This window comes from Bombus pyrosoma, linkage group LG8 (assembly GCF_014825855.1).
Source record: "Bombus pyrosoma isolate SC7728 linkage group LG8, ASM1482585v1, whole genome shotgun sequence".
In the NCBI taxonomy this organism is placed as follows: Eukaryota; Metazoa; Arthropoda; class Insecta; order Hymenoptera; family Apidae; genus Bombus; species Bombus pyrosoma.
In genome coordinates, this window is record NC_057777.1 from 7,524,452 (window position 1) to 7,550,359 (window position 25,908).

General features: G+C 34.9%; 1 protein-coding gene across 7 annotated transcripts in view; it reads right to left on the reverse strand.

Moving 5' to 3' along the window:
- Nucleotides 1-25,908, reverse strand: part of LOC122570163 (tyrosine-protein kinase transmembrane receptor Ror) — a 352,187-nt gene that overhangs the window by 45,447 nt on the left and 280,832 nt on the right. For all 7 annotated transcript variants that reach the window (XM_043732135.1, XM_043732137.1, XM_043732138.1 and 4 more), the window contains 3 exons: nucleotides 14,144-14,237; nucleotides 1,405-1,615; nucleotides 761-920 (listed from right to left, as the gene is read on the reverse strand). In XM_043732135.1, the coding sequence (XP_043588070.1) occupies nucleotides 761-920; nucleotides 1,405-1,615; nucleotides 14,144-14,237 (465 nt within the window). The remainder of the gene's footprint in view (nucleotides 1-760; nucleotides 921-1,404; nucleotides 1,616-14,143; nucleotides 14,238-25,908) is intronic.

Genomic DNA, 25,908 nt, shown 5'->3' on the forward strand with positions numbered 1-25,908 from the left:
AAAGAAATATTATTTTGATTCGCTATATGTACAGCAACATGTATTTTTAGAAAATAAATAAAATATCTTGAAATAATTTAAACAATATTCTAATGTTTCAAGTTTTACCTTATTCGAAGCATTGTCCCAAAAAATGGCCAAAGTCGGCGTTTCAACGTTTTTTTCTCTAAAAGGAATCACTTTGCCCGGGGGAATCAATTTCCCCTCACGTCCTCGCCGAGTAGACGTCAAAAGGGAATTTCGATGAGTCGAATTGACAGCTTTACGATCCTCCGTTAAAGCTTCCTATATTTCGCACGTCTTTGCTCGAGATCACGAAAAGCTTTTCTTCGTCATCATAGATACTTGTTCAAAATCGTGAAACGTTTACCCACGGACTCAATTCGAACTCTCCGATTGAAGAACAAAGATACAAATACACATATACTTAGTTTGATGCAAACAAATAGTTTCACTGATGATCGTGTCTGTAGAAGAAAGCTAAAATAAATCTAGTTTTTCGCATCAATACAATTGAATTCTGTCAGTATTATCAATCTTTTATTCTTTAAATTTTGTCCTTTCGAGTTTTAATCTCGGTTTTATTTCCTCCAAATTGATTTCGTATTTCTACTATTGAATGCTTTGTTAAGTGACAATACTCCTATATCTTTCAAATAAGTTTAAACAAAGATTTAGTAAATAATTGTTGAATAATTATTGCTGGTGAATAGTTGTACAAATATTTGCTAGGGATATTTTTGACTCGTATTTGACTCACCGTGTCTGCTTTTGGACGAATCGACGCGAAGGGTTCCTTCGCTTTGGATCTGATCCTTCCCATTCGTTACACGACAAGCATAGAACCCAATGTCAGAGACATCTAAGTTGACGATTTTTAGGCGGCTTCCAGCGATGTTCTTCGCAGCATGTTCATGTGTCTGAGGAATACAAATATTTTCTGTTTTTTCCTATTCATATTACATATATATGTATAATAAAATATATTTAATAAACAATCGCATAAAACAAGGCTCGAAATAGTAGAATATTTTTTATGTTGTTTCAAGATATTTTATCTAGTATAAACATGATCTATACCTTGGTACAATATACTTCATCTACATAGGTATTTCTACATCTCATATGCATACATACATATTTCTGCATTTGGCCAATGTAAAGCACAAATTTTTAACTCTCCTGTTCTCACTGTAGTCTCATGGGTACATGTTTATAATTACGAAAGTTAGAATGTTATTCTCATTAGAAGTTACGTGTAAAATTGCAAATATTTCTAAAAAGTTCTTACGGTTTATAAAGTTAGGTTATTTGTACGAATTTTTTATTTGCCGTTTATTTCATATTTATAATAGGAGGAAAAATTAAAGGTAAATATTTGTGATTAATAAATGTTGACATTACCTGCGCAGGTATCTTCTTTATAGTGATCTTGGGCCGTTTTTCTTCCAGAGGTGCTTCGTTCTTGTACCATTTGATTCTAGTTGGCGGAGGATCGCCGACAACTTCGCATCGCATGTGCACTACACTACCGGCATCTCTCGAGATATTAGTCAAAGTGCGTATGAACTTTAACGTGCCACTTTTGGCTCCAGATACAGCTTCCATGTCAGTTCTATAAGATAAAAGAACAATAAATTAAAACACTGTTCATATACGATCAAAATAAAATATTCTTACATCTCTGACAAGGTAAGTATCACTAATATGTTATGGTATTATGGTATTTAAATATTTCAGAATAATAGATCGGTATTTAACTTTGTTTATTTCCTTAGATGAAAAGTTTTATAAAACGTATAATTCTATAAATACTGTTAAACAAACCACCATTTTTTATCGTTATAAAATTGCAGAATAGTATTAGGCTGAATAATAGTTAATTAGATCGAGTAACAAGTTCAATCGTGTTTCCTCAAAAGAGTACGTGGAGCGCTGTTAATTAAGAAACGATTTATTTCTCCCATGTCTTTATAAATATTGTATGTTCCGTCAAAAGATTCAAATGCGCGTATTTTTACAGCCTTTAAACAACTTTTATAGCATTCGTCGAAATGGTATAGAATATATGCAAATGATATATATATATATATATATATAGTGAAAAGTGAATAAATTTATTAATCAACCCAAAGTAGTATTCTTACATAGAGTATTGTAAAATATTGTATATTTATTTCGTCATGTTTGCTGCGCCAGCGAAAATGATAATAACCAAGGTTACGGCATGATATCCATTAATCATTCTTTAATATGATTTTAAAAAGTAAACTCCGGCAAGTATACGCTGATGATACATGTTTTCCGAGCACCCGTTGGAGTGCTCTCATTGAAATGTATGAGCAACATGTTGTCGCGAGAAATGGACCAAAGAACGCTCAGGACACACGGGTTAAATTTTTTATCAGTCACCAGTTTACATGCTCCGTTTAGCATGATTACAGGCGTAGAGTGAAGCACATATCAAAAATTCAACGATTATTATACCTTGTATTTGGATTTTTACAACGTGTAAACCCCTGGCGCGGGAAAACATTTTCCACCATGACTGGATATTTGTTACGATGCCTCTTACACAAGCATATTACAAGCGTTGCCCGGAAGCATTTATTAAAATGCACAGTAAATCGTGCCGCTTAAAAATATTTCGTGTTTTAAAAGCCGCGTAATGGCATATAATATTATATAAAAAAAGAAAATAGAAAAAATAAAATGGATACGCGAAGTAGATTGTAAAATTAATATAAAAATAAAATCGAGTTGCTGGAATTAGAATTTTCGAAAGTAGATACGTAATTTGAAAGATTTCGATTTTCAACGATTCGATTTTGTTAAAAAATGAAAACAATAAATAGGTAAATAAGTTGAAGAATAAAAGTAAATTGCTGCAATTAGAATCTTAGGGAACAGACGATCAAATTAAAATACTTAAACTTTGAATTATTTTTATTAAGATATGAAAAATATATATGTAGGTCTGTTCGTCTGTTTCAATCTAAATTATTCGTTAAAAGAAAAGATATTTTATATTTTTCTTTTTTAATAATCTTTTAATGTATACATTTTTCGATACTGTCAATATAACACGTCAGTCTAAAAAATATTTTTATACTTCTAATATTATGTAATAGAAAATAAGTGAACTTTCATATCGTCGTAACACAACAGGCTGACAAATAAAACAAATTGCACGGATAAAATAAATACCAAAGACTTTTGTAAAATGCACAGTACATTATGTTATTTTAAATATTTCATTCTTAAAATATCACGTGAAAAGTAATTTAAATAAGTAATTTAAGTACCTAGATAGTGAAATAAAAATAAATTTTGATACAATTAAAAGTTATCGAAATAAAGCGTACATAGGGCGACAAGTATTCAAAGAACAAATTAACTAAATGCCAAATTTTCTCTTTCAAACTTCATCGCAGGTAGATTATTGGGAAATATTCTGTAAATTCTTTATTTGAAAATGCCTTGCGTTTTAATAACGATAAATCGATAATATTCAAAGCGCATTGCATTGTACATTGCATAGTACGTTGTATTGCAGCAGGATTTTAAAAAATCCAAGGAGATTCCAATCAAAGAACATGCAGATGAGCAAAATAACGGGCAAAATCAAAGTTCCTATAGCATCTAGAACTTTTTGGAGCTAATTTTCCTCGAAATCTAATCTTGTAAAGAATATTTAGATTAAAAGCTTGCTTAAAATTTATGCTTAAAAGTTTCCAAACGAATATATTCTTTGTTCATAAGGCCCAAGATCATAAATCATACTGTATTAAATTTTTACTTAAAAAAAATGAAGAAAAATATACAATTTTTCTCCTCTATTGGCTATCTGCGTTATATTTCACGCAGACGAAATTCAATTCGAGATCCATTGGCATAACGTGGACGGCAAATTTCTCGATGTGGCAGGGTTAAATTTAATCCGGCTCCAATAACCGAAACACAAAATCCACTTGAACCACCCACTCTCTCATACTCTGTTGTCACATTAAATCATAGTTATCTAACCATGCCAATAAAACTCAATTGATTCATTGTTCGATGCCGTGAAATAAAAGAACTAAAACAAAAGTAAAGAAGGGAGAGAAACAAAGAGAATATGCTTTCGAGTAAGAGTGCGTTTCGATTAAGCGAACGAACGCTCGTTCTTTCACTACTTTAGTAAAATTAGTGTAGTCCACACACTTCTGTTTAAAAGCTTCAAAACACCTTCTGTCTTTTATAAAACTTCGATATTTGATGCAGATTCCTAAGCTTGAAGCGTGGATATACTTTCTAATAAAATTCATGATACACTCGCGTCTGATACTTTCTTTATCGCATAATGTATCCTGTTAGGCGACATCTCTATATGGTTTGATAATTACATAACTTTCTGCAATTTTCAAGCAAATATAGATACCGTTCTAAAATTTTTGATCGACGATGTACATTGTACGAACACGCGGGAAATTATAAATTGTTAAGGTTTATAATTGTTACGACGACGTGAATGCATAAATCACTATACATTTCCTATCTTCTACACAATCTACCACATGGGTAGTACATATTTAATAATTATAATTATATGATTATATGAGAAATCCAGATGAAACAATTTTTAGAAACTTTTTAACGTAGTTATAGCATCACGCCACTATTTTAATGCACAGTGAAACAGTTAAAGTGTAAACGACGAATTGGCGATTGTTCGTTTATTTGCTAATCGTACGTACGAATTTTCTTAGAATTCACTAAAAATACTCCAAAAATGTTTGTTCGATTCTTATAAATACATTTGCGAACAATTTTCTCGCTGGGCGTTTACATTAAACGAGCACGAACGAATGCTGTTGCTTTCATTTTATGTTCCTGCTCGTTTAAACGCACCTTGATAGACACAGAGAGCACTAACACGAAACGGACCAGTGTCCCTGACGGATTTTTATGCAACGGCGATCCCACGTCAGATGCCCTCAGGGCGGTCAGCGTTTCCACCCACATGCAGATCGATCTCTGCAGCCACTTCGCGTAACCTCGCCGCTAACAATGTAACTTGAAGGGGATCGTTAAAAGCAGCCAAGTTCTCGGCCTTTGAATCGTTCAGCTTGAAAGTTTCGCTCGATTGGCGAAGGAATTTTGATTATGCCGATAATGTGAAGAAGAAGCGGAAAGGGAGCTATATTTCTTTCTCGCAGAAATTCATGTTTATAAAGGCTACACGCTTTCTGTTGCTTCGTATCTTGTCTTTTGCATTTTATCCTATTAAAAAGTTATTGTTATAAAAATATACTATTATTATGCATGCAAGAAACAATTCTGCTAGAAAGAAAATTTTTGACCGATTAGGTCGAAAGAGACTCTACGTTAAGAGGCTACTAAAGAAAGAGAATGCGATTGAACCGGAAAACATTGTAAAAGGATCTGCAAGACAATAATATTTCTACATGTGTCTCTTGTCTCGATCAAGCGGGCAAAGACGATGAAATCTTGGCTAGTCCATTTCCAGAAACACTCGAGTAAACAGCGCAACCCCGGTGATCGTACATCACCAGGGTGATAAGGGGAAGTTCTGGTCATGCATTATTTCGCGGCGCGCCACCACGCGAAAGGGCGAGAAGAATAGGGTGCCGGTCCATTAACATATTCATACTTAATATTCCAGTCGCAACGTCGCGCGACAACGTCCGCCGTGCCGGATTTATATTGCCCTAATATACGCGATTACTTTCTCCCCCGTGGGTCGAGATCTACCGGAAGTCACGATTGATTGCGACTTCCACTAGAGCCCTCTGCATCCTCCTTCGTTTACGGGCACGTATCTTCGAGATGGAAGTGGTTAAAAGAAAGATTACGGCAGTTTGTTTTACACTGACAATGAGAGATGCACTGCTACTTAGAATTATTCGAACGACTGGAAAGATCGATGAATTTGAATAATTCCAATCTAAGACGGTCATCGACGATTCTCTTACGTTTTCCACAAATTTGAGAAACTCGTTAATAATAAAGAGAATGATCCGAGAAGGCAGCAATATTAATGAAGTATCGTCAGGAACGGAGTATAAATTTTGCTTTCGGCAACGATATATTCAACACGCGACACTCTATTTCCTTTGTACGAGTTACTGTCAAAATTTATCCTCAAGTTTCGCCCTTTCAAGCTCGATGCATCTGCTTAAACGAGATCCTTCGCTAATACAACGACGAATGACGATCATGTAAAGGGCTTTTCAATTCGTGTACACGTCAGATGCACAGAGTTTGTCTTGGAAACATGAAACTAGGTACGCAGAGTCGATTGTTGTTCCCCTTGCGATTAATTAAACTGCAGCCTGCTCGAAAATTCCATCGTTCGTTCCTTTGTTTTCGCAACAACACCGGTTTCGGATCCAGTCAATTCTCGTTCCGATCAATCACGGCGTAGCCGCTGTTTTGCTGTTTCAAAAGTTATCGCGTGAAATTCGATTGAAAAGGAAAAAGAGACAGATTAAACCGTACAATTTTTAAACGTTCCAGACGGAACGGTTAATCGAATCCATCGCCTAGTTCCATTTGCCTTTCTGGTCTCACGATCAATTTGAAATTTAATCGAATCGCGTACGATCAGGTTAATGAATTTTTCAATTTATTACCGCGTCGTTTCCACGTTTCTTCGCTGTGGTTAATGGAAAATTGATTTCGTTGATCCGATGTACTTTCAGTTCTTGATTTCGCCAAGTTTCAATCGCCAGTTTAACATGCGAATATGTTTTTGTTTATTTTATTATTATCTTTGGTTTTGAAATTTTTCAGTTCTTCCTGTGCTATTCAAAGTTTTAGTAAATAATATACGAGCGTTTTTCGCAGTCAGTAAAATGCTATAGGTTCATATGTTCGTTAAAATGCTTTCTTTTTCTTAAAATAAATTAGATTATAGGAATTTTAACGTTTCAGTATTTTTGTCAGTTATTAATGTTTTAAATGATGGCAGTATACATAAAGTCGAAACGCAGACATTTGTATATAAAAGATATCTCTGGCCATTAAAATAAAACTAATGATCAATCTTATAAGATATTTACAATCAATACGATTGTCGACTTGTCGAATAAAATGGAATATTCAAAATTTTCATATAGACATACACAGCACATCAGGTATTACAGTTTTCGACGGTTGAAATGAAATCATCAAATTTTTTAAATATACGCGTTTCTATATAAAATTTCGCAATCACTCGTATAAAATTATTAACACTGAAACGCGCTCATATAAAATAAAATGTGTGCTTTATATTCTAAAATACTCGTGTCTCTACATAAAATATATCAACCCGTATCGAAAAATATCAGTATAAAATAAAATAACGTACCTCTTGAAATAAATCTGAAAATCTCTTATTCTATTTGTATCGTATTTCCTTTATAATGGAAAACATTAAATAAAGTAAAACTCGTCACGATTCTCCAATAAATACTAAAAATAGATATGCTAATACTTAGACAACGTAAAAGCAATTCAATTCCAAAAAGTTTAATAAAATTATCAGCCTCTTAAAAACCTAATCTCTCTCTCTCTCTCTCTCTCTCTTCATTAAAGCTTCCAATTATCTAAGTAAAATTATCAACGTTGCAGAAGGCACTTACGCCCTTACCATATAATCAGAATTCTCGATCTGTCGCATAATTACCAACGATACTAACGTATATTCGAGCGACTAAAACAGCTACTAAGGCCAGCAATATCGTCTATCAAGCATCACGAAACTGTCACAGTAGCCCATAGCGTACCGTTCTTAGGTATCGAGCAAGTGGAGCGCACTGTTACGCAAACCGGAAGCTACCCCTTGGCGCGCAGAGGCAATCACCACGTTTGCCAAGGCACGCGTGTGCGTGTTCCTCGTTCGACACAAGGACACGCGCGTCCACTCGTGTACGCACGTGTTTACACACTGGAACGTGATTGCATACGACCGTGGCGAGTAACTAACCCCCGCTGGTTATTGAATATAAATCAAGCTATGATCACTAAGTCATCGGCAAGTTCCGGTGCACATGTGGCCTCCAGGGTTAACCGTTCTTGACCCACGAATCGTTTAAATTGTGTAAAATGATAATACCCCTTTACAGAAATCGTGTTCGTCCTGTTTCCGGCAGAGAATATGATTTTTATGTTAAATATGTTAAATAGAGGAAATCGAATTGAAAGTTTTCGTTCTGAACATTCTTACAATTTTAAACTATTTATTTTCGAAATACACGATTCTATCTTCGTATCTAGGTAGGAACAATGTAGTAAAAAGAAAGGAATTTTCGGAATCCTCCCATTTTCTAAAACACTTATGTTTTTATTTAATCAAATCAAAGATTATTTTTTATTGTTTGTTTTTTAATTTTACAATTTGTCCAGTGGGACATTAGGTAAAATGTTGCAACATGTGATTGAATAGCATGTGGATGGTTATTCCCAGCGAGGTACCACCTTCGTGTTTTTTAGGTTACATCCTTTGTGAGATCAGCTGGGTGTTTCCTTTTTAGTCTTCTTTCTATGCTTGTGTTGATCGTTTCCGTAGCCAGCCGGTTTGGGTGTGTTGTTATTCTTTCTCTGTACCTTTCCGCGCATCTGGTAATCTCCTCCTTGACCGTTGGTATTCCCAGGTCCTTCCGAATATCCTCGTTTCTAACGTACCATGGGGCGTTTACTATTGTTCTCAGAATTTTTGCTTGTAATGTCTCTATTTTGTTTATATGGCTCTTTGCTGCTGTCCCCCATAGTGGTATTCCGTATGTCCAGATTGGTTTTATAATTGTTTTATATATTTTTAGTTTATTTTCTATGCTTAGTTTGGATTTTCGACTTGTTAGCCAATGCATTTGTCTCCTTGTTGTCTGTATTTTGTCTATTATTGATTTAATATGCTGTTTCCATGTGAGTTGTGTATCTATGTGGAGTCCTAGGTATTTGACTTGTCTTCAAATCAAAGATGAATTGAATTTTTGAATTTTTACGTTTTCTTGAATCTTTTTTCAATTTTTCTTTCAATTCTTGAAGCATGTCGAAGATTTATTTTAAGTAAAAGAAGTACTTTAAGTGCATCAAGTGCTTGCATCATAGGTAAATCAAATCAGTTAGAACTTTCCATATAAATAATTAAATAGTTATTTCTTGTATATCATCCCAGTGTCTTCATCTTTATATTATTAATAAAGTGTTTAACTAACTCGAAACACCTAAAGGTTCTAACTTCTTATATCACAAACGTAACAAACCTGTATCATAGCGTCTCAACAATTTCGTCAAAGCTTTGCTTTATTTCAAAACCTTAAGATCAACAGAAAATTGTCGTGATTTTGTCGAATAATCGTGTTTAATCGTGTCTCGTCAACGTCGTCGGCAACTCGCTATACTTTCTTTTATTTTTCCCTGGCTAACCATCCCTTTTTCCACGTCTCGGTCGATTTTACGCGCTGCCATTAGAGGATCATCAAATTACAGGGGATTAAGGGGGAGGGGATGGTGGAGGACACGAGGACAAAAAGTTACGCCCGCGGAAGTTTCGCAAAATTGAAATCACCGGTGCATGCATTAACGACGTCCCGGCCGGTTTTCGACGTCAAACGACACGGGACGAAATTAACAGCGCTCGCGAAATTCGCCGTAAGGGTGACACAGGATTGGCGGAGGTCTGGAAAAAGACCTGGCCAGTTCCTCCGTGTGTTTACCATGCAAAGTAATTCTATGCATTTTGAGGAGGCGGCGTTTTCGTCAGTACGTTCGTGGTGACGCCGCGGCTCTTGCTCTCGTAACTGGCGAAATCTCGATAAACGCGGGAAAATCGTGGAAAGAGTGGAAAGAGTAATTCCTGTTTTATATTCAAAGTTTGGAAATTTCGAACGAATGCGCTGTTGCTGCAAGAGATATTGGAGAAGGGCTCTTTGCTTTTTCATAGCGATTTCTGATAAACAACGACGAATGTTAATAACAGTTTGCGATACACGTAAATATTTATAAAAATATGAAAAATTAAACTAACTCGCTTGCTCCTCGAACTCTAAGCTTTTCAATCAATGCACGATCAATGAATATATGATTAATACATTAAAATGTTAATTCGTTGTTACTAGGAATAAACGTCAAGTATAATTGTTAATAATCAACAATTTTCACAGTCATCATACAGCGAATTTTGAGATATTTTAACAAACTAAAATTGCCGAGCTAAACACGTTCTGCATAGTACACGGTATCTAATTGGATTCAAAGTAATATCACGTATATAATAATCAACTGTGTAATTATGTTTCTGTTTTGATAAAACAAAACATTAATATTGGCAGAAACTCTCTTATAATAAAATAATTGCAAAAGCGGAAATACCAATCATTCCGAATTAGCTATTTATTTCTTATCAATTCAATATATACTATTGAGAATTGTGGCCGAAATAAAAGTAAAGGAACACTAAGGTTATACTTAGAATTCATATTAGAATAGTTTGAGATTTATTTAATAAACGATTTCCAGGATCTTCGTCGATATACATTTGCACGCGTCTCAGCACTCTCTTCGTCTGCCAACGTAACAGTTACATTCATCTGTTTTTCGAGACGCCGTGCACACACATATTTCCATACACTCATATTCACATACGTGTGTCACTACTACGCGGCTAATCTAGCCTAGCAGACAAAATTATACATATCTCAATGTATACCTATTTCTAATAAATTTCTTTAAATTATCCTAAGAATTTTATGAATTTTGTGAAAATGTCTTTGAACAAGTTTCACCGTCGTATATCTTATTACTCGTGTATTATACAGTAATAAATATATCGCTCGGAAAAATGTTACCCAAAGAATATAATACTACATATTACCTTTCAGCATATAGCTAAATGCAGTACAAATAGATATACACGATCGTTGATTATGCGTTGATTAATTTTTTCAAAGCATTAAATCTCTCTGAATCGTTCTTTTAATAAATTTAACACGAGTTTTGATAATATTCATCCGATTTCAAAATTAACCTACTTATTGACAGCCCTCTGCAAGGTTAGCTCGTGAAATATTATCGATATGCTCGACGTAAAATCGTGCAATATGCCGATCAGAATTATCGTTGGGGAAAAATTACGTTCAGGCGAGGCAGGGATGAGTAAAATTTTCCATCGGAAATGTAGATGTGGAATTAAAAAAAGGGAGACGAGGGCCGGAGGAGAGCAGAAAAGGGGAGGATTTCATGGGTTCGCATGATGGAAAAGCGAGCGCAGGGGATGCCGCGGGGCTTAATAAGGAAGCGGCTCGATTGGTTCGATTCGAAAGCTAATAATGCCACTTCCCGTGCGTCGTAGAACATGGAAAGCTGTGGGCGTGATTAAATTTGAATTCTCTACTTCGTTTCTGACAAGCTAATTCCCGCCGATGGAGCTAATTCTGACATTCCGAAGATTCGAACCTCTTCTTTCAGGAATTTTATCGTGTTACCTATCGCGTGTTACGGATTTCGGAAACGGAAAGATTCAGTCAGCAGACACGATGTGTACGTTCGACCTGCTGAATTAATTTTTTGATAACAGACCTTTCCGTTTTGTTTTCTCCACGCATACGTCCTATGTAATTTACACAATCACATGACGACAGATCTGCACGAAATTACGTTTTTATTTTATCCGAAGTTAATATTAATTTTATGAGCAATATTTTCAGCGAAATAAAAAATCTGAAATCTACTATTTTACCAAATTTGATAGTTGTAGTATAAATAATACGATTTTCCTCACATATCCTTTATCTTAACCAATCGAATTGTTCCACTTGGCTGTTTTCCATACACATACGCTCCATGTAATTTACATGGCTATATAATGACGGCGATAATGCGACGAACGTGATTGAAATTACGTGTCGTAACCGATCTAAGCGAGAGCATTATGGTTACGATATCGTGTGTGCCACGGGTCGCCGACTTTCAGCCAACTACATTATTCCCGAACGCCACGTGCCTCCATTAATATTGATGCACGCCCGATTCTCTTGCAACCCCTTTCTACAAGGGGTTTGTTGACGAGGAAAGCTGACGGAGATGCTGCCAGACGTTGCTGCGACACATCTTTCTCCATCGAATAAGAAGCAAATAATCTAACTTATGACTAACTAATCTTAACGAAGTTAAATTAACAATAAATTCCGTATTGAATTATCTTATCGCCGACTATTTGGTTTATACGTTGTCATCTTAGATACATTGCCAATACGAAAGAATTCTGACATTCCTTTTATATGTATATTATACAAAATATTTTGAAATTTCATTAGCACTGTAAATTTCAGTAACTTCGAAAGCAAAATTTTTGTTATCAGTTAAGATAAACTTAACTAATTTAGAGCGGAATACTTAAGCTACAAGTACATCTAAATTCGCCCAGAAATGCTGACTTGACGGTAATCCTTGGTCGATTTGGCCTTGCTCGATCATTTGCATGGTGACTTTAAAACGTTGTTCCCGAGACAAGAAACGTAGGTGGGGTACAAAACCGATCCCTCAAGCGAGGTTAAACGTTGCATTATTTATAGAAACCTTGCGAACGCCTAATCCCTGTCTGAGACGGTCTTCTGACTGCTTTAAAGCTGCCAAGCGAAGGAAGTGACGTAACGGTGTGGGCGCGTCGGACTGTTAACGATTCATCGACCCCCATATCTTCTCTCAGCGTTTTAACACCTTTTCCAATGTTGCACTAGGGTGAACTTGTAAGCATGCATACAGCCTCATGTATCTAGAATTTAATTCTGCGTGGGTAACGATCGACACTGTGTTCGTTGATTGACGATGATTCATACGAGGATCGTTGAAGTTGAGCGTGGTGAAGTTTGTTAGGTTATCGGTTTAGTTTGGTTTATTTTGATGAGTTGCAAATGGAATCGTATTGTTTTACGAAATCGGAAGAAGTAATGAGATCATATTGATAATATTGTATTGTATAGCTTTATTTTTGAAGGCAGGCTCTACAAACATTCTATCATTACTAGAATTTCATAAAGTTTCAATAAAATTTCTCTAATATTTTTCCAAATTTTGTTAGTAGCGTAAAATGGAAGATAAGTTGGGAAAAAAGCAATTCTTCAGAATATCCAAATTGTAAAGAATTGAAAATATATCAAGAAAAATATAATATGCGTAGGTGAAAAATATAGGAGAAGAGTACAAAACAATTTATCGCATTGTTAGATAAATTTCATTACGGCAAAACAATTCCATAGCGCATTTAACAATTTCACAAATAAATATCTTGTAGACACTATCTTGTAACTTCTATGTACATTTTTAAATTTAATTCGAACTTTACTTTCTTCTATATAACACGCATAATTTATTTATGAAAGGTTCTTACAATAAATATTTAAATACGTTCACAATCTTCACCCTCACGCTTCAATATTTTTCAACTAAACGAATTTTCAATTGGACATCTGTAGACAGTTGACTTTGAAAACCTCTTTTTTGAAAAACATCCCTTCTTTTTTGTATAACCGCGTATAACCGAAATTTTCATGGAAAAAATGCGAGCGATAAAATGTTGGCGATCGCGCGACCTGACGTGTAAAAGCCAGGAAATTGATCCCCTGTTACATAATTTTCACGTGTTACGCGTTCGTTGTAAAGAACGCTGAAATTTTAACCCGTTGCCGTCCTTTAATAAACGATATTTACGATCGCTGGCGGGGTACGCGTGAAACTTTCGCGAGTCCGAAACCACGTTTCATCGCGAATGTCGGCGAAATTAATACGTTTTTACTGCACCTTTGTTTTTCCGCGGTATTCGTATCTTATAACGGAATATTTGTTACTAATAAACAATGTATATATATACATATTAAAATATTGAATTGCAGTAAATTGTAATAATAATAATCTTATGAAACTTGAATTTCAATTTAATTTGTTTTGTTTATAGTACTACAAAGATTGACGTGGAGTAGTTTAAAACTTTCCGCCAGCTATAAATATTTGAGAAAATAAATTGGTTGACACAACTATTAGTAATATTCTTTAAATACTTCTGAAATTTATTCCAATGATGTATTCGTCACAAAATCAGCATTAGATAAGGAAATAATTACCGATATCAAATAAGAAAAAAGAATATTTGATTACGTACCCGTTGGATGTTGCATCATACACGTCATTATAATCTTCGTCAGTGGTGTAATCCTGAACGTTTGGATCTAAACTTTCGACGTCGCCATTTTCACCTGTAAAACAATATTTCTTTATAAGTATGTATATCGAATGAATTTATATAAGTTAAAACACAAAATAATGTTTCATGTGTATTGTAAAAGCTTATAGACGAAAGAGGAGCAAATTAAAGTACATAGCGTAGAGTATTATGTAATTATAATTTATCTTTATTTATTTACTTATTTATTTATATTATTAAGATATCTATATATAATATACGATAAAGTGAAGATACCGAGAAATACTTAAATTACAGAATATTTCAATTCTTAAATGATCCAACAAGTTAGTTTATATACATCGAAAACATAATATAATGTTGCTTGGACTATTTTAGCCTGAACTTTGAGAGGAGATCAGGATATGCAATTAAACTAATAAATATATGGCTAATTCTACATATATATGTATATAGATTTTCTATGCAAAATGAGGACATGAAACGTCCCTATGAAATAGGATCCGGTGTTCCTAACCTAAAATTAGAATTAGGTGTTCGCGTTGGAATAAGACTGAGATTTCGATCTTCGAAAGCTTGCGCTTCGTATGACGTTAGTCCCGAAACCTCAGCTTTTTAGGATGAAGCTTTGTATCTCGTTAATTAACACTCTAGATGAGCGGTCGCCGAAGGACATTAACACGATTAATCCTAATTCTTACCAAAGCAATCTATGAGTAGGCCTGAAAATCGATCAAAAGCATGAGTTCGGAGCTACAAGCATGCCAAGCACATTCGCCCGTGCGGCCGCATCTCGAGTTATCCAACTGCCTAACAACGGAACGTCCAACTACATCGAGCAACGTTGACGTTCGATGTTTCCTACACCTGCGCAAATACCACATCAACAGCCGTCCCTCGAAGGTGCAAACGACCATCCTCCAACCCCTTCGCGGTTCACGCAACACAAAACCCGATGATTCTGTCAGGGCGAAACACGATCGGCTTCTTCCGTCCAGCGTCACGTCAGTTTCAAGCAGCTAACTCTATTAGCGGTCTGATATCTTGTAGGAACGATAATAAGCCTGATGTACGATGTTAACGTCATGACGAGACGTTGAATAGAGATGGTTTATGCGAGGATAAGCTGCATTAGAACTCTATTGGGTATTCTCACATGTTTCGATTACATATATTTTAATTTGTGTTTAAAATGGTACTTATCGGATAAGACGTAGAACTTGAATTAAAATCAAATATCAAATGTTGAAGTAACTCTACATCTTTATTTATGTATATCCGTGACCTGCAGACTGCTATTACGCGGAAATATTCTAAATAAGGAGCGATGCATATTATTGTACCCTTGAGTATATATTATGTTTTGGTTTGCAAGGTCTAGGAACAAAGGAACTAGTAAACAGATTTTTATTTATGTTTCCTGTAGCCTCTAGCCAAAGCTATAAGCTTAACTTTTTTGGTAATGTCCTTTTGCTATAAATATATGAACGCGCTCCCTATCATTCCATTGTCTAGTAACACTAAGAGAGTAAGGATCTGAATCAGCATAAACTTATACATTATACTTATACCTTTAATTATTTCAATACACGTTTCTATTACAAATTCATCCACTCGTTCTTCAATCAGTCAACCTCAACCTTAACATCAAATATATTTTTTGTAACTGTATTACGATACATCGTCTTTTTATTGGCTCGTTAATTACAAATTGAATTCGTAAGGAAAAATGTACGACTATTTATTGTAATTAAGAAACATTTGTTTTCGTGTGAGCTTCATCAACAGGGTCACTCAAGAGAGCATTAAGCTTCAAACTGTAGCAAATGTTGCTAATTCGTACATGCAATTATTCCTTGTTCAACGACTCGAATCGCCCTATAATCTACGAATCGAACTTGACATAGTGGCTTATCAGATGAGATATCACACAGAATAATCTGGAATATAATGGAATTTATCGTGGAACGATCGGTATCGTTGCCATAATCTCTGACACCGTAATCTAAATCACATCGTGATCCCAGACTGCATATACAGTGCAATAATCTGCATTATCTTATGCATGATTTAAGCTCCCACATACATAATACTTCAGAATCAATATTGTCGTTGTTTTCATATTTCGTGTTCAAAATTATGTTTTAATCGTTCAAAAGATAGATAGAGCGGCTTTATTTTTTGAAAATTGTTTAATTTGAAAACATTGAGATTTGTATAATTGAGGCGCAGTGTGCTAACTACGAGAGTTCAAGCACCAATGTTAATATAATACTTTACTGATCAAAATAATATATCTATTTTTTGGATTATTTTAAACCCATACCAGACTCAATTGTGTTTTTCTATTCTTAACAAGTTTTATAATTTCGTGGAACAAGTATGGAAGAATCTTCGTTAATATGTATGATTTTTCGTTTCAAGTATACATTAAGATATTCATTGAAATATTACAAATTTTCTTGCTTGTAAATAGCAGAGTAAGATTTAGACTGGAACAGAGTTAAGGATTAGAGAATTTCTTTGAAATTCAGTTAATGTTTAAGTTTAAGTATAATCTAGCGTGTAATAAATGTTGAATACGAATGAGAACATATGCAAGTAGGCTAATTATCAATGTATCGATGTATCGAAATGCGAGTTTATGATAAATACATGCGTTGTATGTTCCTGTTGAATATGCAGGAGTGGATGCTAAACTCATTTGGCCTGTAGACATAGGACTACGTAACCATAAATTCATTTCTACGATCCCTGATTTTTATTTTCAACGAGGAAGAACGTGAAATAATAAAGTTTTAAAAGTTCTCAAAGATACAATATTATTTCGTGTCAGAAGTGTTTATTTAGATGTTCTATAGAGATGTTCTAAAGATAGTGTTAATTTTTCAGAAATCGAACAATGAATCTCGAATGAAGTTGATGAGAGTTTCGTTTCTACGTAGTAGTTCATTTAAATCTCCTCTATTCATCCGGGAACTCTATATGCTTCGCATATGCCAGAATATCCTCAATTCTATAGGAAACTCCAATTAACATTGGCATGGTGGTGCTCGTTAATCTACTAATGAGTAATTCGCCATGGGGGCTTTAATATAGATTGCAATTCGGAAGATCCACGAGACAGGGCTCTGCTCGATGTTGTAGCCAGGCGCTAGGCCAAGCTATTAAATAATCGAGCGAATTATACCCCTTCCTATGGTTGCATCCCCCGGTTTCATGCTACGTCAGCCGATCAGGTGCCAAGTGCAAATTTAAACTTGCAATACCCTGCCTCCTCTAACTTGGCTTACCCTCTGGCTGGAACTGGCTACTCCTTGCGATTTTGAAGATGACATATATATTATTTTATTGATTATAAATAAGGAAATATTATCTGGACTGCTACGAATCGAATACACAGGGTGGGGAAATTTTTACTTGGAACTGCTTTGTTCACTTGAAACACATTTTTACATTTTACATTTCTTTTTCGAGACACGAGATAATTTTATTTTAATTACAGATGAAATTATTATTTTAGTTAACATAACACTGATTATACTTAATGTAGATACGGGGAAATTTTGCATCATAACTTTTCCTTCATACACAGATGTATAGTAAAGCGTCCGATTTTAATATACAAACGAAACATATTTTGGTGTTATTAGTTTTCCCATAGATGGGTGCGTAGAGATCATACGGTTTCTTAAATAGAATCATATAATTTTTAATACCAAATATTATTTCGTAAAATTTATCATCTGAAAAGAAAGGACAGACGTAAGACACTATTTTTCTATGTTTCTTTTCCTTGTCACTCTTACGCTAGGATTTATAGAATAAAAGTTAGAAAATCTATTTAATTAATGATCTTTCGATATACATGGGTTAATAACTTTTCATATACGTCTAAGATAATTTACATTAATAGATTAAAATCAGACACTCTGTATATGAATAAAAGTTAGAAAATCTATTTAATTAATGATCTTTCGATATACATAGGTTTAATAACTTTTCATATACATCTAAGATAATTCACCAATAATTAATAGATTAAAATGAGACACTCTATATATGATCTTTGTTCGATCTTCAAACATCTTCTCTCTTAAAGAGTCTGCAAATCTCGTTAAAAAGTGTAAGAATTCATACGTAGAAACGTTAGCCCGTTTTACTAATGTTTCCTCGATTCGCGGTATACACAAAAACGAACCAAAAAGTACGAAAAAGTCAGCGGTTGTTCCCTAAATCTGGCTCCTGTTTTCGAACACGACACTGGTAGAGCTCATAAAAAGTAGACATTCCGTATGATAGACGGGACTGGAAAAACGCGTACGATTCCCCGGAGTGCTGGTCCACGTAACACGCATCCAGAGAGGGCCAATAAAATCGAACGCTATTGTACTCTTCGTTTTCTTTTTGTTTGTATTTTATTTGCTCTCCTTTTTTCTCTCGTCCCTCTATTTCTGCTTATCTTTTGTTGCTGCATGAAAGCTGAGTATTTTTCGGAGAGTTAAACCGGCAATAGGAAGAGGGGATTGTTGAATGGCAACGAAATGAGGATTTAATTTTGCGAAAAGTGTTTCGCTTTTTGTTTGAATCGTGTTGCCTTTTGTGGCGGTGGATGTAAATTGTAATCGGACGATCGGAGAAGGATATTGAATTTTACGCGAGCTTTTGTGTGTTACGTTATCGCTTAAAAGTTCGGGGATCAGTTGCTCCGTGAAAAAGGAATCTGCATTTTATAATGGTGAAACGAATTGATGTTTGATGTTTTACGAGTACAATTTTAATTAACACATGTAATTACAGCAAGAAAGTTAGATCAGAATTATTATTTTATATTTATAGTAAATTACAGAAGTATCCTCGTAATTATTGAATCCAATGGTTTATTTAAATCTTATTTAAATAATAAATTTAAAACTATATGTCGTTGAAAATGCATTACAGTCATTCTAATTTTGCTTCCAAAATGAAACTCGCATCGAGTTCCATATATATTTTGGAATATTCTAAATAAGGAAAAATTCAAACGAAGAATAAATATTGCCATTTCCTTCTTATCTCTCTTTGTGTCTTTATTTTCAGTTTATACGTTATTACATATTATCTCAAACAACCATGCTTTTTAATAAACTTCGTTACGTGAATATCGCAAATTTAATTTCTCGAGTATTTAAAATCGGAGCTCGTTAAAACGTTCGCTCGACGAGAGCTTTAATAAACCAGAGTTAAAAATGAGAATTTAATTTTTCTCTGGAAAACAAAACACGTTCGACATAATGATAAAACGAAAGTAATAAGGAATTAGAAAAGAGTCTAGTCCACGGTTATACGCGCACAAAGTCACCCCTTTAATTCTATATTTGCAACCTAAACAAACTCGACAAAGTTTTAAAGCCCAATCATGTGTACCCAGCACTTCAAAGAGCCCTGTTGACGAGAACACGGTTACGTCAGAACATTTTTATTTATTCGTCGCTGGAAGCTGGTTACATTTTTCCCGTCCTCCCTTTCTCTCTCTTTATCCGTCGAATTTTGTTCATTCCCGGCATATACGCGGCTGGCATTTAAATCGGCGGAAAAATTCCAGGGATTCGATGGCCAGAGGTCTGGTGACATCGATAACGAGCCTTTATCTATACAGGGTGACTAGAACTTCATAGTAATAATAAATATAAACTTAAAAATAAATGAAATTTTAATTTACCGGCCGTTAGCTATAAATTTCTATATAATCAGAGGATTAAAAATTATTAATAAACCGCAGATTTTTACGCAATTTCATATTTTTATTAACATAACCCAACCTACGTAAATAATTGAAATATTATCAATATTTATAGAACAGTCTGTTGAGATACTACAGGAACATAACCAAAGTTGAGATGCCAAAGTACTTGGAAGGGAGGATGAAGTGGAAGGACAGGAAAATTATAGCTAGATTCAGGTGTGGAAACGAGACCAAAGCGAAGGAACATTGGAAAGAGGAGGGAGAAAAAAGGTGCAGATTATGTGGAAGGGAAGAAGAGGACCTGAGACATGTAATAGAAGAATGTGAAATAACAGGAGGAGCAAAGGACATGGAAAAAATATTGAATGAGACTGGGGAAGGACTAATGGACTTAAGAGCAATAATAGAGAAAAGAAGGGCAAAGGCAATACAAGACGGGGTGGAATGACAGGAAGGTAGCACAGCAAGGAGGCAAAAAAAAACCAAAGTGGCAATAATGTGTAGTCATAAGTTGCAATAGTTTGTAGGCATAAGTTGCAATAGATTGTAGGCATTAGTTTTAGATTAGAGGTAAGAATATGCTAAGTGCAATAATGTTTTGTAAAAATCGAAAGTTCGTCCAAAGCCGTGAGGCACGGACTAGAATAAATAAATAAAATAGAACAGTCTGTTGTTAGATATGAAACACTTTCGAATGACCAGGGAACAGATGCTAACTGATCTATAGTTATACTGTAAGTTTTTCTACTTTATTATTAATATAATAAATTATATTTCATTTCCTGAGCTGCACCGCGTGTAACAAACGGGGGCGCGATTTTTCCAAGTTACCGGACCGATGCGCGAACAATTCGTTTCGTCGAAGCCGTAAAAACGCGAAGGCAGCTTCCGCTAAGTTTTCGCGTCGCTTGGCCGATTTGAGATTATTTAAAACGCTTGACGACTCGGTTTTCTGCCGCGTTGCGGCCTGCTATTGTCGCGTTAATACTTTCCGGTTCGCTGTGACGCCTGATCACGCTCCCCCAGGGCTGAATTTATTTTCGACTCGTTTGCTTCCGATACTCATCGATCATGCTACATCGTTTAATTCGGAATCAACAGAATTTCCCAACGTTTTCCATATTTTATTCGTTATTCGTTGGTAATTCGCCGCCGACACATAACAAATTCGTTGAAATCTGCCTTAAAAGCGTACAGATGTATATCGATCTTAAATCATTGAATATACATATCACGAGTGTACATTAATTTTATGGATAACTCATAACACTTCTAAAATCATCTAAGCCATTTTTATTCTACTTTTTTATTTTTTCATTAATGAATTAGTCGAATAGTTTATTTTAGTACAAAGATAGCAACAGCGAGATATATGTACAAAGTCCTATCGCAATAACAGCCGAGAAAAATTTAATAAATGTTTTATAACAAATATGTTCAATTTTAATAATCCAACTACACAAAAACGAGACAGATCCTTCTGTTAATTGCTTGCTTAACCTAACCCCAATCTAGTCCCAACCAAGACTTTAAATCTGAAGTTACTCTGCTCTAAACTTCAAATGTTCCTTCCTAAGAAAAAGTATACTAAATTTGAAATACAGAACAATCATCGAAAGAAACTGCGCCCTATTTCCAATTTACCACGATTGGACTATCCTTGCAAGCGATTCGATGTTGAACGGAACTCAAACAGCGCTAAACGACGTGCAGCCATGTCGAATAAGCCTGAGGAAACTGCTCGTGACAGAGAGTAGTCCGAGGAAAACACCCCCTGGAGAGGTCCGGAGAACGCGTTTGAAAGCGATTGTCGCAGACAAGCCTAAACTTTTGCCGGGTCCACTGTTGCGGCTTCCTTCGTCGCGCGATCCGGGCCACCCCTGCAGAGAACGCTTCTCTTCAGGGTGTAATTGGCAAGTAGTGGTCTGGCGAAGTTGCCAATGCCAACTGCAACCGATCCTGAGAATGAAAAATCCGTCAACTTTCCGACGATGCAAGCTTTGGTTTGTGGCGTGGATGGTCTTCGCTAATCCTTTGAATTGGATGTTCGCCAGGATAAGGGTATGTTTCGTTGAAACCTTCAAATAGGGCTACTTTGTGGGATTTTTGTGTTTGGTGGAAGCTTTCGCGTTTTGAGAATTAATTCCTTATTATTGAAAGTCGAGGACGAATTTTGGATGTGACAAAGTCCACAACGATTAAACGATTTGTTTTCTGTTTTCTGTTTCCTGAAAACCTCGATGTTTGTGAAGAGAATTTTTGATCCTTTGGAGTATAAATGAAATAAATATCTTTCTACGTATAACATCATTTTGCATATACAAATTATATTATTCTATAATCAACGCTTCTCGTTTACTCAAAATTTGAAACATTTCACTAAAAAATGCCTTGCATTTACTAAATCCTCTACTTTTACATCAACTCGCGGTCCTACAAACGATTTCCACGAATAATCGTGAATCCATGAATCCCGCGGTAGAAAATTATTCTTTAAAAAATTCATCAACGAATGAAAATTGCAGAGACGGGGGTGACCGAGGAGAAAAAAAGTCGGACAAATCCCGTGAGGAATGTAATCTTCGTTTAGCCGGATGATATTCGGCGGGCTGGTTGTCGAATGATCGAGACATAATCCGAAAATCCGTGCGTACTCGCAAAAAAAGATGCGAGCAAGGCAGCCAACGTGGAAAAATAACACTCGCGGTGGAATAATAAATGCCGCGCGGATTTAAAGCGCTTGTAACGCCACTTTTAAAGCTTCTCCATCCTCCCTCGATCCTGTTTCCATTAGGAAAAGTCAGAGCTCGTCTGCCAGCTTGCAAAACGTGACTCTCTTTGTAATTGTGCGTCTGGATGTATCTATGCTTTTTGAATGTGTGTATGCGCTCGTGTGCGTCGCGTTGGCCAAATAATTTCGCGTTGACGCTGCTAAAAGTGGTTCACGCGGCCAGGCTGCCGCCGGCACAAATGAAATTTCTTCGCGGTTGCACCACCAGCAATGGCGGATGTTGCAATTTCTGCTTGGGTTTTTCGCTGACGGTTGGTGTTATTACAGTTATTACGGTTTCTTTGAAGAGTTTGTCGAGAGGAGGATGAGTTTGGTCGCTGGACCGCGTAATTGGTAGAATTATTGCTTTTTCGTGGCCGTATCGTGTTTTTGATAAATTTTCAAATTAGATCTGACTTTGCTGCATCGTTTTCCAAAGCGTAGAAATGAAATTTGTGAAAGAAAATATTGAAATATAACTCTTCTGAAGTTTGAATTGTCGATGACCCAGGACGCGCAGTGTACAATAATATTGCACGATGTGAAAATACATATTGCTTTATTGCAAATAATGCAAATGTAATATATCGAATTACTGCAGACTGATATATTTGAATTTTAATTATTATTTATTCAATTCGATTAAATTTATTTGAATTCTAAAAAGAACACACCTAAAGAAGAATTAAATATAAGATTGTTTATCGCAATTTCTTTTATATATATTATAATAAATGTTATTATATATATGAGGATTATTGCACGTGTTCTTATATATTTTATATATAAGGTATTATGTATAAGTATTACATATTTTCATTTTCCCTTATAGATATATATCGTATACTTTTACCTTATATCTTGTATATGAAGATACATCATTATACATGTATGTTATACACTTTCGTTTTTCCTTACACAAGAAAAAACTTGGAGAAAAAACTTTTATTGAATCGTAAAAAAGACAGTTCTTTCTTCTTGGACTACGATTGTTGACACAGTTATTGAACGTTTAAAAAAAGAATTTTTTATGTATTCTCATGGTTTGTTTAAAGACTCTTCCACTTATTTCTAATCTCAAGATCCTTTCTGGGACTTTTTAGAATTGTGTAGTTTAAATTCAGAATCGAACTGCTTTATACAAATAACAATGGATTTTTGCTATGAAACTACAATATATCTATGATGACAAATAACTTATTTTTTGTATGTGATTTATACATATATATTTACAGACAAGCTTCCTTAGAACTGTTTCAGTAATCATTGAATACATACGTATATCCAATTGGACAAGATTAATATTAAAATATTTAAATTAATCGTCTCTGAATGAATATTTTCACATTTTTAATAGTTTTCGCGTCAAACATATTGTATAATGAATATACGTAAGAGAATTCATCTTTATTTGAAAAATTTCAATAAATTTTACATCAACCTTCATTTCTACCAGTTATGTAAGAAAACCACTGGACACATGCATACTCTCTCTCTCTCTCTCTCAAAATTATAACTTCTTCCTTCCGCAAACGAGAAATTGAATACACGGGATAATTTAAAGTCTCGTTCGTGCAAACGATTACAGAAGGACTTAAGTGGGGCCTATTGAGTCATTCGGATCGCTGTCTGTAACGCTTGAATATTCAACGCGCGCGATCCATTATAGTGATGTATAGTTCTATCGTAATATTCATCGTGCTCGTTATTTTTTCCTTGTGTTTTCGCGGAGCGAAATATCTCGCATCGGTCGCTCTGCCCGATGAATAATTAATAAGTACGATTTTACAAGCAGCGCCACACTTGTGCGTGAAATTACGAGTAACCGGTGTTTATGAAGTCTGAACAAACAAAGCATGAAACTTCTTTCTGTTCCTCGATCGACTTTGTTCGTTTAATATTCTCCTGTCGATTGAGAAACGATAGAATTCTCTCGTTTCAACGAGTCCATTCTTGGAAATTCTTTGATCTTTTGTTAAAACAAATAATTTTTAATCAATGGAATACCGGATACATGAGAGGATTTTGAAGCACCAATATATAGGTAATAATAAATTTAATTAAAGAAAACAATTTTTAATTAAGAGATAGGATTTTGTAAATTTATAGATGCGGATATACAGACAATCTTTTATCTTTTTATTTTTTCTCTGTATTCAGTAAGATAGATCGACAATACAAAAAATAGATACATCACTTTGAACATTTCTAGAAGAAACTTCTGAAAAGGACCAAAACCATAAGATTTTCTTACCCTCTAATGTCACAATTTTCAACTACTTTTTCTCACATAAATCAAATCTTTTCTACCTCAACAGTTACCTACCACATCTCAGTGAAACTTTTCACAGTTCAAAGCTGCAACCACAAACACAAACAGACAGTCCAACCTGGGGTGCTGGTAGTATATATAATTGGAGATGGCACCCCTGTATTTTCCAAGGACGGTGACAATACCGTCAAAATAAAAAGCTGACGCTTTGTGCTCCACGTGAAATATCGTTCGTTTATTATTTAGAATGCCTATTGTGACGATTCGATGGTTCGTTAGAGCTGTTTAACAGTTAAGTAGCTGGCCGGGGGTGAGACATATGTATATTTATACGAGCGGTGACGTGAATTATCTGCAACCGGGGACCATCATCGTGGGAATCCATTACGGTGCGTGTAAAAGGTGTGCCATCTCTTGAAAATAAGAAGACTAAAAAAAAAAAAAGAAACACCCCACTGACCTCGCTAAAGAAATAAAATAGTCAAACTCGAAGATGGTATCCCGTTGGGGACAGCCATCCACGTGTTATTTAGCAATTAAGTTAGAAAAATTTACCAAATGTCCATCTGAACAAATCGAAATCCGTTACATTGTCATGGATTAATTTATAGTACTTTAGAGGTATGTGATAGAGTTTAATTTGGAATTACTGGCTGATTGCTGTTTGCGTTTTGGTATGGGAAATATTTCTACAAACAATTTGACAAAAACAATATATAATATAGTTTAATGGAGTTTTCCTCTATCTATTTCATATTGAAAATGTGTTATGTACAAATTTATGAAAGTTTATTGTTTAGAGTTAGTGATTACTCTTGACTCCAACGTTTGTTAAAAAATATTATAATAATAAAAAGAAAAGATGAACAGAAGGAGGGAAAAATAGCAGGTCAATTTCCAATCTTTAAACACAGTAAAGAAAATGTGAATTACTGATTATAAATCGTATCTAATCT